The 12,090-nt window shown below is 39.0% G+C and overlaps 1 protein-coding gene across 3 annotated transcripts in view; it reads left to right on the forward strand.

Moving 5' to 3' along the window:
* Positions 1–1,933, forward strand: part of LOC124553929 (rab5 GDP/GTP exchange factor) — a 72,036-nt gene extending 70,103 nt beyond the window's left edge. For 2 of the 3 annotated variants that reach the window (XM_047127980.1, XM_047128048.1), the window contains exon 11: positions 58–1,933. In XM_047127980.1, coding sequence (XP_046983936.1) covers positions 58–807 — 750 coding nt within the window. In that variant the 3' untranslated portion in view covers positions 808–1,933. The remainder of the gene's footprint in view (positions 1–57) is intronic. The other variant, XM_047128119.1, reaches the window with a different exon arrangement.
* The last annotated feature ends 10,157 nt before the right edge of the window (positions 1,934–12,090 follow it).

The following is a 12,090-nucleotide window of genomic DNA, read 5'->3' on the forward strand; positions in this document are numbered from 1 at the left end:
TGCATACACTGTTCAGCCATTTCTTTCAATGTTTAATATGCCCATTCTGATTTGCAGGTTGTTGCTCTAAAAACTGAGCTTCCAAAGAAAACCGATGAAACACAGTGTTTAACTGATAAGAAATTACCAATTCAAGAAGCAGAGTTGTTTTTAACAGATTCTATTCCTGCTTCTACATCTTATGACTACCTTTCTTCACCTTCTCCAGGGTTTGGGTTTTCTGATGACCTCAATGGACTGGCAACACCAGATGAGATCTTTGCCGCCCAGGAGAGTTTGAGTTTTGTCCAAGGATTAGCATCAGTTAATTATGACATTGATATTTCAGATCTCAGTACAGAAAATAGCTGTGCTGATGATCCTATTTCACGCACTTCTCCTAAAGCTGATGTGACTTTACCTATTGAAACAAAACCTATTGACGAATCAGCTTCGTCACTCTTAGACAGCACTGAATCTCCGACTGGGGGCCTTCTTCCTTCTCCGATAAAACCGGTGTTAACAGCAGAGTATCATGGCTTAAAACCGGTGTTAACAGCAGAGTATCATGGCTTCTCCTCACAAGGACCACAAATACCAAGCATACCATGTGATACAGGAGATACGATGGTAGTACTTCCAGAACCACAGTCATTAGCAGCCTCTAATACTGCCAGAGAAGTATTGAGTCCTGTGAGAAATGACAGGTATGGCTCACATAATTCAAGCCAGGTGACTTCTAGTAGCAGGCAGAATTCTAGTCAAGTAGAAGAAACTTTAGTAAAGGCACTAAGTGAAGTAATGAACACTTTTGATAAACTCTTTTGATAAGTTACATGTGTTTGTGTATATTTTGCATCACAATTTCTTTCCTTAAAGTACAAAATATTCAGGATATGGTTCAGAATTTACTTTTGATTTTATAAATAATGTACATTTTATAACTAGAATCCACACATTTGAAAGACTGCAGTTGTCAGTTGTGAACTGCTATTTGAAATTCGTTTTTATTTAAATATGTGATTTTTATCAAGGTAATTAGTAGTATTTTGTTTGTAAAATACAAACATTAATTGGTGTTCCACACAAATTGTTCATAACATTACTAAAATTATCCTGACATTAGTTGAATTCTTGATTAGCGGTTGGCAAGTCTTGATAGAAGAACAGAAAGAAACACTCTTTTCACATTGAAAATGTAAATGAAGTGTTTACTTTTGTTCTTGAAATCATAATGGTTAATGATATGTCACTCACTGCATAAAAAAAAACTTCAGTTGTTGGGTCAGTGGAAATCTAAGAAAATAAACTCCACATGTTAGACAGTTGTGATAAGACTGATTTGTAGTATGCAACCATTACTGAAGGATGTGTTAGCATTGTACAGAAAATGAATTACTTTACAGAACTCATTGGTCTGCTTAGATCAGTGAAAAATAGTTTGAGTGTTCTTTATCCACATTGTAGTTAGACTCTTTATTTGAATTTTATCCCATTTACAGTATTCGTTATTGATAGTAGACACTCTTCATGACAGCATCAACATATGAAATAACTACACAATTTTTAATGAGGTTTCTGATCATTATTAGAGACTGCACCATAAGCAGGATGAATGTATTGAGGAGTATTTGGAGTTTGTTGTAACTGACATCAATAATTTTTTTTTTCATTTCCTTCCTTTCTTGTTTAATTCCTTGTGTTTTACGAATATATATCTAACACCAGATGTGATACTTCTGTATGCAGTTACACCAATACCAGAGTTACTATCTTTGCATATTAATTCTGTTGTACATTTCAGCTGTATTCATCATTGCTCACTTACTTTAATATGTATTGATGTAGAGACATCTACTGTATAAAGACTTGTAACAATGACAATGTAAAATGTTATACGTTTATTTCAAACTGTGATCATGTTAAATATATTTAAGTAAATGCCTGAAAATCAGTTCGCATTATTTGACATCAGAAGCTTTGATGACATGAAAAGTCTACACATATCTGTCAGAAATAGTTCATACGTATAACAACACAGCCAAGATAAAAATAAAAAATGTCTGTTTTTGTCCGTGAGAACTAATGTTATAACAGTAAGAATTGAGTGAGAATTGCTTACTTTGGGGTGGGTTGGATGAAGGGGGGGGGGGGGGGCAGTGGAGGGAGGGAATTAATTTTTTTTTGTCAAGAACAGTTGCTTGACATATTTCATCAATTAGATGTTCCCCACACTGATGCAATTCCTTGGTGAGTGAAATTTGCCATGGTGCACCATGGCGGTGGTGGGGTTGTCCCTCAGTGCAGCGAAATTTGCCACAGGGGCTTGCCATAGCCAAATGATCACTACAGTGAATCACAATCATATGTCATCTCTCAAAAGGCCAGACTTTTCTGCTGCATTGAATAACAGTATTTCTTTCACAAATGGTGCAAATAAAAACTGCACTAAAAACAGAAAAATTGAATCCTGTATTCTAAAATGAAATCAGTTTCTGTTTATTATGTTCAGTTTTCTTGTGACACATTACCCCCATCTGTGAAAATCTTGGAAAAATTGTGCATTCATCATTCTGATGGCACTTAATTTCAATATTCTGCATTTGGTAACTGTTAGAAAACAATAACTTTATGTACTAAGAATTTTTGTATGTGATCCTTGGTTCAGAAATTGTCTCCAGGTAATGGTGGCTGTTCAGTAACATTCTTGATCTGTCAGGCTTAATTGCCTTGTGCCTCTGTATGTAAATAGTTCAGCTAACACTAACACAGGAGCACGCACCTGCACACACACACTCCCCCCCCCCCCCCCCCCCCCCCCCCCCTCTCCCTCTCTCTCTCTCTCTATCTCGACGAAGCTCCCTGAGTTGGCAGTCATATGTGCGTAAAGTGTGATTTGCTTGTGTGAGTGAATGGCATGCGTTTCTTTTTTGGATGTAGGCTGTAACTGAAAGCTAATATCTAAATGTCTTTTAATTGTGCCTGTCTGCAACTTTCATGACATCTTTACAGTAAGTAGCAATCAATCTTTTACTTACATTGTTGATATTCCAGCCTGGAGTTTTCTTTCTTATATAGAGCTAACTTTTAGACAAAAACCTAATCATTTTGTTAAGAAACACCACGGCTTCATTTGGGTGCAAGGTTGGTGACCAGGAGAGGAGACAGTATCCCAGTGTTTACTGTTACACATTTGTTGCCATACTGAAAGACTGGTTGAAAAAATTATGTCTTCTGAATTTTGCTGTTTCCATAATGTGGATAGAACCAATGGATCATACAACATATTTTTATTTTCATCTCACAAAAATAGAATCACCTCAAAAACAAAACAGAATTTGTGTAATATTCCAATTCCCCAACTTCAATAAGGGATGTTTAAGAATCGAAGTCTCATGTGTAAAACAGCTTCAGATGAGTTAATGTTGTGTTATTTGGCATCAAGCATGTAAGCAAGAAAAAGTTCAGAAAAGGTTTGAAATTTTATACACAGTTTGCTGGAAGTTGCTATGTGGTTTCATTCTCAAATACTGGGTGAATATAGCCCAGGCATTTATGAATATCATGAGTTACATTGCTTCAAGATATAATACTTGTCTTACTGTGTTAATCCTGTAACCTAAAATTACACTACTTAGTGAGTAAGCGTGTAACATAAGATTATAATCCTCAGTAGATTTTAAATTTTGTCAGTAAATGAAGAATTGACATGGAAAAGGATATAAATGCCAAAAAGTAAATTTTTCAGGAGAAAGGAAAAAGTGTTACTGGTACTATATGTAAAAAAAACGGTTTGTATGTTTTGTATGTAAAAGTGGCATTGTTCGGTGTTTTGAATTATTCTCAGTAATTAAATTATCAAATATTTATATAAAGCATTGTTATCTACAGCAGTACAGAATTTGTAGGAATCGATTGCCTTGTTGAACTTGTTATATTTTGAGACAAAGTAATCCAGCACGGCCAATAAATCTTTTTTATTGCCATCACTGATTGCCATGTTTACCGCATATTATGGTCATGTGACGTACATAGTAAAATCACATTTTGTTTGCGCACTTGTGCTGTGTAAGCTGCATTGTGTAGTGTACAGGCGACGGATCGGCTCGCTGTGTAGTTTATGGTGTTAACTGTGTTCGTGCAAGCTCTGCTTTCAATGCCACATGTCTACAGTAATGAGGAATGTGCAGATATGGTGTATGTTTATGGGTTCTGTGACAGTAGTGCTACCGCTGCAAGAGAAGAATATCACACGCGCTTTCCGACTCAACGATTACCTGACCGCAGGGTGTTTACCAAAGTGTTTATCACTTTGGGTGCAACAGGCTCTCTTCCAATATGACATTTTTCATCTGAGCCTGCACGCCAACAAACTTTGCAAGAACAGGAAGAAATTTTCGCAAGTGTTGAGCAAAATCACAGTACAAGCATACGAAGAATGTCCCTGCGTATGAATGTCCCACAGACACATGTATGGGAAACATTACATGCGGAAAACCTGTATCCATTTCATATACAGCATGTCCAAAATCTCCATGTTGGCGACAATGCCCAGCGACTTCAATTCAGTCACTGGGTAATTGAGAATAGTCATTTGCTGCCATACATACTATTCACTGATGAAGCCCAGTTTTCATGACATGGAATAAACAACACATGCAATAATCATCTATGGTCATGGGAAAATACACACAGTTCAGTGGATAGCAATTTCCAAGTTCGTTTAGCCATAAATGTTTGGTGCGTCATGATCAGCAACCTTTTGATAGGTCCATTTATTATCAGTCAGCGATTGACGGGAGAGGTACCTGCATTTTTTGTAACATTCATTTGTGGAACTATTGGAAGACACTCCTTTAGCCAAGTGAACTGGAACGTACTTTCAACATGGTGGTGACCCTACACATGTTACCTTACGTGTGAGGGACCATCTCAACCGCACCTATCCTATTCGCTGGATTGGCCATGGCGGTGCTATTAACTGGCCTCAAAGATCACCTGACCTTACACCTTTAGATTTCTGTTGTGGGGTTGGATGAAATCAGAGGTGCACAAAGTGAAGGTAAAAACACAAGATGAACTGCTTCGTCGCATCTTGGACGCTGCTGACTTGATTAGGAACCAACCACAGGCAATTGAACAAGAAACACAACACATGTTATCACTAGAGCACAAAAGTGCATTGGCATTGGATATTCGAACCTGTTCTGTGAACTGTACAACATCTGTACGATAAGTGTTAAAGCCATTTGTAAAAGACATGGTATGTCTTTTTGAACTGAATACATGTAACATGCATGTTGGAATGCATTCTGTACTAAATGCAAAGTAAATAAACATTATGTAAAAATGTGTAACATAACTGTACTTCTCTGTAACATTGTTTTCAAGAAAATCATGTTATGGCCCACTTGTATTGCGTATACGTTCACATTGTGCACATCAATTTTGCAGAATTAAAGTTTCTTTCAATATCCATATCTCCCTAATGAAGCATTTGCCAACCTATGTTCTTATAATATTTTTTGTTGAAAATTACTTACACTGTTACTGTGTAAAATATTGACCTTCCTCCCAAACACCGTCCGCAGCTCGTGGTCGTGCGGTAGCGTTCTCACTTCCCACGCCCGGGTTCCAGGGTTCGATTCCCGGCGGGGTCAGGGATTTTCTCTGCCTCGTGATGACTGGGTGTTGTGTGGTGTCCTTAGGTTAGTTAGGTTTAAGTAGTTCTAAGTTCTAGGGGACTGATGACCATAGATGTTAAGTCCCAAACACCCTGTGTGTACGTCTCATTTATCTTGACCACCCTACATAACTGTTTGTCCTGATGCAAATTACAAAATGTTTCAAGCAAATGTTCTTTAGCTGTCAGGGGAACATCAATTAGCATGATTACCTTCGTAGTAGCTTTGTTTTTTACAAAGATGTTAACAGTAGTATGACTTTTTTAAATGGCACCCTGTATTTTTTATTTGGTAATTCATTTCCTCTCCTAAAGACCTATTCAAAAATGTATCATAGTGTACCATTCACTGAAACTCACTGCTATTAATTAAATAACACAAGATTGACTTTGAGTCTGGGATCACAAACTTGTCCACTTGCTGGAGTTGTCAGGAAACAAATGAAAACCAAGTAAAACTTTGACTCTCCTGTACCATTGCCCAGGAGTAGAACATTCGAAGGTGCTCAAAGTGGTGACCCTGGACACTGATACACTGGTGCACTCGTTAAATGAAAGAATTATTTAATGCTTCCAGTGTTGCCTGCTGAAGAGAATTACAAGCAAGCACAGTACGTTCATGCATGTCCTCTGGAGTTGGAATATCGTGATAGACAATGTCTTTAATGCATCACCAAAGAAAAACGTTCAGAGGATTTAAATCAGGAGACCTAGCAGGCCAAATAACTGTTCCTCCTCGACCAATCCATCTGGCAGGATACCTTCAGTTCAGAACACAACATGCACACAAGGCATTTTGTGCTGGACATCCATCGTATTGATACCACATAAGCGTTCTGGTTCTTAGTGGCACTTCATCCAGAGGATGAGGAAGAATTCGTCTGAGGAAGTTGGTATACACAGCACTGTTTAGACTATGATTGATGAAATAAGGGCCAATAATTGTAATACAAGCATCCCTCACCAGATATTAACTCTTCATTGATGCTGATGTTCCACCTGTCTAAGCCATCGTGGGTTGTCGCTGGACCAATAATGCATATTCCTTGTATTCACCTGTCCTTTCTTTGAGAAGGAACATTCATCGGTAAATAGAACATTGGAGAAGAAGTTCAAGTTGGCAAGGATTTGCTGCCGTGCCCGCTTCTCCTCAAGGTGACACATCATCTGAAACTAAGTTGAATCTTGCAGATATTTCCTTTCAGGCTATTATTGAGCATGACTGAAAAGATTACTGTACGTGATTCTGGAAATCATTCCCATGCAATTCTTGATGTAGGTGTACATGATAAGGATGGAACTGGTGATCTGTAAGAATACGATGTACACTGGTTTTAGGAACACCAATCTCGTGTTCAAGCTGTTGTGTACTCACTCGTGGATTCATAGCAACGGAAGTGAGAACAGTAACTTTGGCAGCTTCGCCTGTGAGAGCGCTACGACGATTGCATTGTCATGGGTTGAAACGTCCTGTTTCCTGAAGCATCGCAACAAGACAAGAAAACATCTGTTGGGAAGGTGGGTTCTTGTCAGGATATCACTTTCTGTACAGTTCCACTGCCTGCATAGCATTTTGCCTACCTTCAACAACAACAACAACAACAACAATAAATGAAATGTTATGTCGATGCATTTTGTAGCAAGTACAGTTTTTACTGTATGCCTGCTGTACACAACAGTATTTAAAAGGACTGAACTATTTACTAAACATACCCGTACATGAACTATTTACTAAACATACCCGTACATCAAGAAACAGTATTGCAATTACTGTTTTGCCTACTCACACAACTCTTCAACTGACAATGGTTGACGGAATGACAGGTGTGCATTCTACTTATGTTTACATTTGTCCTCTGTCAACGTCAGCACCTGGATGTGTTCCATTACCCTGAGTATGTGCTCTAAGCACTTGGAGCGTCAATGTCAATGTTGTGTTATGTAATTAATAATGTTGTGTTTCAGTGAATGGTACACTGTGATACATTTTTGAATAGGTCTTTAGGAGAGGAAATGAATTACTGAATAAAAAATACAGGGTGCCATTTAGAAATGTCATACTGCTGTTCATATCTTTGTAAAAAACAAAGCTACAATGAAGGCAATCATGCTGATTGATGTCCCCCTGACGGCTAAAGAACATTTGCTTGAAACATTTTGTAGTTTGCATCTGGACAAACAGTTATTTAGGGTAGTCAAGATAAATGGGACACCCTGTACACACGACTGAAACTACAGTTTTCAATTAAAACTCTACAAATGGGCCACTTACATTCAAAATATCATGATGATTATGACTAATATTGGAAAAAAAACTAGCCCAACATCAAGAATACAAAAATATGAAATTATCAATTTTTCAACCAAAACGTTTCCTCAAAATCGTTTGAGAGAGGTTGGTGTCTCCTGTGCACATCAGCAATACATGCGCCATGCAGCAGCAGTGGCATGACAGAAAATGTAGTGTGCAGCGATCAGATGGCAGCAAAAGCAGCAGTGCTGTGACGCCATGCGGTAGACAATCATATCAGTACAAGTACTCCCATTGGAAGCCATATGTGCCAAAATTCATGTGTGATTTTAAATGCTGTGGTGGTTGTGGCACTTTTTCTGTCCCATCAGTGTGGTGAACCATCAGATCACCAAAGTTAATGGCTGTTGGGCTCTGCTAGCACGTGGATGGGTGACGGGAAGGGTCTGTTGAGAAATGCTGGCATGCAGGGCGCACTCAGCTCTTGCGAGGCCAGTTGAGGAGCTGCTTGATTGAGAAGTAGCGGCTCTGGTCACAAAAACTGACAGCAGCCGGGAGAACAGGTTGCTGATCACATCTCCCTCCATATGTAGATCCAGTGATGCCTATTGGCTGAAGGTGACCTGGCAGTTGGTCAGTACTGTTGGGCCATTTGAGGCCTGCTCGGGCAGAATGTTTAACAGGAATGTGGAGGCGCTTTATACAGGTAATATGAGTGATTTTGTATTAAAATTTTACAGGGTAATGTAGCATTAGCAGTTCATATGTGCAAGTTCAGACATGGTCATCAATATTTGTAAACCCACGAAGTTGTTCAGTCTTTGTATAGTTTAGTTAGTATCTATTTTGGTTAAGAATTGGACCTCATACTGCTGCTGACAGATCAGTGATCTGATCGGTGATGAGCAAAACATGCAATATCAAGTCATTTGACAGCAGCCAGATTAAGGGTGTTCATCCCATGTGACCCTTCATCTCTGATGTCTTTCAGGCATTGGGCTTTTCATATTCCACTGTGTCAAGGGTATACAGTGAATGCCTTTATTCAAGAAAACTGTCACCTCTAGTGACGTGATGTGAACAACAGTCTACTGTCCATCACAGATGCAGAAAGTGTATGGTTCACAGTACAGCAAGTAATTTGCTATTACTGGATGATGACCACAGCTAGTGATGTGCAGCTATTTTGTCCAGAGCTACCTCCTCACAATGAGGCACAGGAAGTCAGTGCCACTTAACTTTTACCTCTGCTCACTATGGGGTCCACTGGATGCTCCAGACAAGAGATATCATCACTTCGATGGATGGATTATAATACATGTTGTACAAGCAGATGACAGATTATAAATGTATTGAAAATCATGCAGCGATGGATCCTGCTTACCATTAGGAATGGAGAGATTGTTGTGTGAGGAATATTGTAAACAAAATTAACTGGGAGCCGTGATAGGTCTGTCATCATGTTGAACCAATGAAAGTCACAAACAGGAATTTGCTGTTTAGTCATGTTCATCTGTTTGTTTGCCTACAGCATACTGCACATATGATGCATGCCTTCAACAAGAAAATTCACCACTCAGTCTTTGTCAAACTATGACAGAGAGGTTCGAGCAACAATCCACAAACATAAGGATTCTTGTATGGTCCCTCAGCTCACCTGATTGTAATCCTGTTGAGTATATCTTGGGTGACACTGAGCGTTTGTCCCAGTTCCTAGTACTAAATGTTACTATGTAGGTATCTTTAATTTACTTGTCCATGAGTAAGTGACCAGCTATACTCTATTCAAGCTGAAGATACTGCCTGCATTCTCCCATAGTCAAAATTGTTTCATAAAGTATATCACTTCAAAAATAAAATGAGAGTGGCTCTTAGTGGCCACCAATGTTAGAAAATGTAACCTAGGCTAGACAAAGTCAAGATAAAAATTATTTATGTGTCTCGTATTGTTTGAAGAAATAACCATTGAACTGAAAAACATTTGGCTGTGATTTTTACCTATAGAGAAGAATGTACTGTTTGGGAACTATAGCTTGGGATGTAGAATCCCCAGTTCTGATTGGTACCAGTCGAAAGATTTCATGCCCATAGTGATTTGCAGATGTTTGTTGCCACGTGTTTTGCATATTATTAGCTGCTGTTGACTGCATTGTGTGATTTGACATCGTGTTGTGTATTTTTGTGCTGTTTTGATTGTGATTTTTTCAAAAAGAGTGATGTGGTGGCTGCTGGCCCATCACAGGAGTTATCTTCTTCTCCAGTTATGAAAAGGAAACTGGTTGTTAGGAGCAGGTCAGAAAATGATGTCCAATACAGTGAAGTGCTGTGGTGCTGAGAAAGTACACAAAGAACTGGTACATCCAGTTGCACAGTCCTCCCTCAGAACTGCAACATACTTCAGCAAGTGTAGAATTACTGTAATTAAAGTTTTTGCCAGGAACCATCCAGACATACCCCAGGAACACCTGACAATAAAAGGTTAACCATAGTTGTAATTCTAATAGAGAGTAACTCAAAACGACATCACACTTCGTCCTTATTACTTTCAAATATGTACTCGATTACTGGCAGAGTATTTTGTACAGAGAGTCAATGCATACAGTGATGACTAATAATACCTTTTTAATCCATTTAGGAAAAGATTGTGTTGAGGGACATTGAATAAATTGTTGGTGAATCCAGCAATTGCTGTCAATAGGGACGTAATAGATGAGTTCTACACCATGCGAAAGATAGTGCCTAGTGTACAAAAACTGCTATTTCTTTCATAGAAAATTAACTAGAGATGGAGTAGTACCTCTGATGGAGTAGTACCTCTGATGGAGTAGTACCTCTGATGGAGTAGTACCTCTGATGGAGTAGTACCTCCAATGGAGTAGTATCTCCCGGAGAAAAGTGTTGAACTTTATTGGTTTTGTACAGAGAAAGCTGACACACAAATATTTTGTTTCGGTGAATAGGGGATGAGCAGGTTAATGTGTATCAGTTGTTGGCAAAACAAAGATACTGTGGTTATTACTGTGTGGGGAAGTGTCTAGAAAACTAACAGTTGGAATTGTGAGTCGTAAAAAGGGATTTTGTCAGGCAAGCACAACTAAAGTTTGTGACCAAATCAACCCAGTGAGACTATCAGTGTCAGATGAATTCTGCTCATGTTGAAAAATGGTACAAGCATCTTGTGTTCCCAAATCTTTCTTCTCAGTCTGAAATAATCATGGACCTCTTATCACAACAGGCAGGCCAACAAACTGCCCATAGGATTGGGTGGGAAACTATCTGATAGCGTGAAATGATAATTAAATCAAGACCCTACGCTGCCGACAGGTGTTGATATACATCAACGGGGACAGTTGAAAATGTGTGCCTTGACTAGGACTCAAACCCGGGCTTTCCAGCTTACATGGCAGACGTTCTATCCATCTGAGCTACCGAGGGCACAGAGGATAGTGCAACTGCAGGGATTTATCCCTTGCACACTCCCCCTGAGACCCACATTCCCAACATAATGTCCATACACTACATTTCGTAGTGCCCCTGCCCATTAAGCAGGAGATCCCAGGTTCGAGTCCCGGTCGGGGCACACATTTTCAGCTGTCCCTGTTGATATCAATGCCTGTCGGCAACGCAGGGTCTTGATTTAATTATCATTTCATTCTAGAGTGCTGCATGGTCACCAATGGTATCTGATAGAGTAGCTGCTGAAGAGAGTATCTGATGTCTTGAGAGCGTGTCAAAGGAAGCTCTATACTCCGTGAATCAGGAGAATAGGTCAGCTGCAAACTTATATACACCTGGCATATTGGCCACAAGTTATTGTGACTTTAATGCATTACAGTTAATGTGGGCAAAAGTGAAGACATTAGGTAATGGTATCACAGGTGACACATCATCTGAAACTAAGTTGAATCTTGCAGATATTTCCTTTCAGGCTATTATTGAGCATGACTGAAAAGATTACTGCAGAAAGGTACAAACAGCTTGAGGAAAAGCAATGAAGGCATGACAGTGTAATGAAAATAGCCATTGATAATCCATTGTCAATATGAACACTTCAGATACCAGTGATGAGTCTGAGTACATGTTTGCAATAGTTGCGATGGTTATTTTCTCTGTTGTAATTAGTGTAGTATCTTTCCTTCATGGTTCAAGATTTTAATAAAAGTTCAAATGTTAATTT

This window comes from Schistocerca americana, chromosome 1, assembly GCF_021461395.2.
Source record: "Schistocerca americana isolate TAMUIC-IGC-003095 chromosome 1, iqSchAmer2.1, whole genome shotgun sequence".
Lineage (NCBI taxonomy): Eukaryota > Metazoa > Arthropoda > Insecta > Orthoptera > Acrididae > Schistocerca > Schistocerca americana.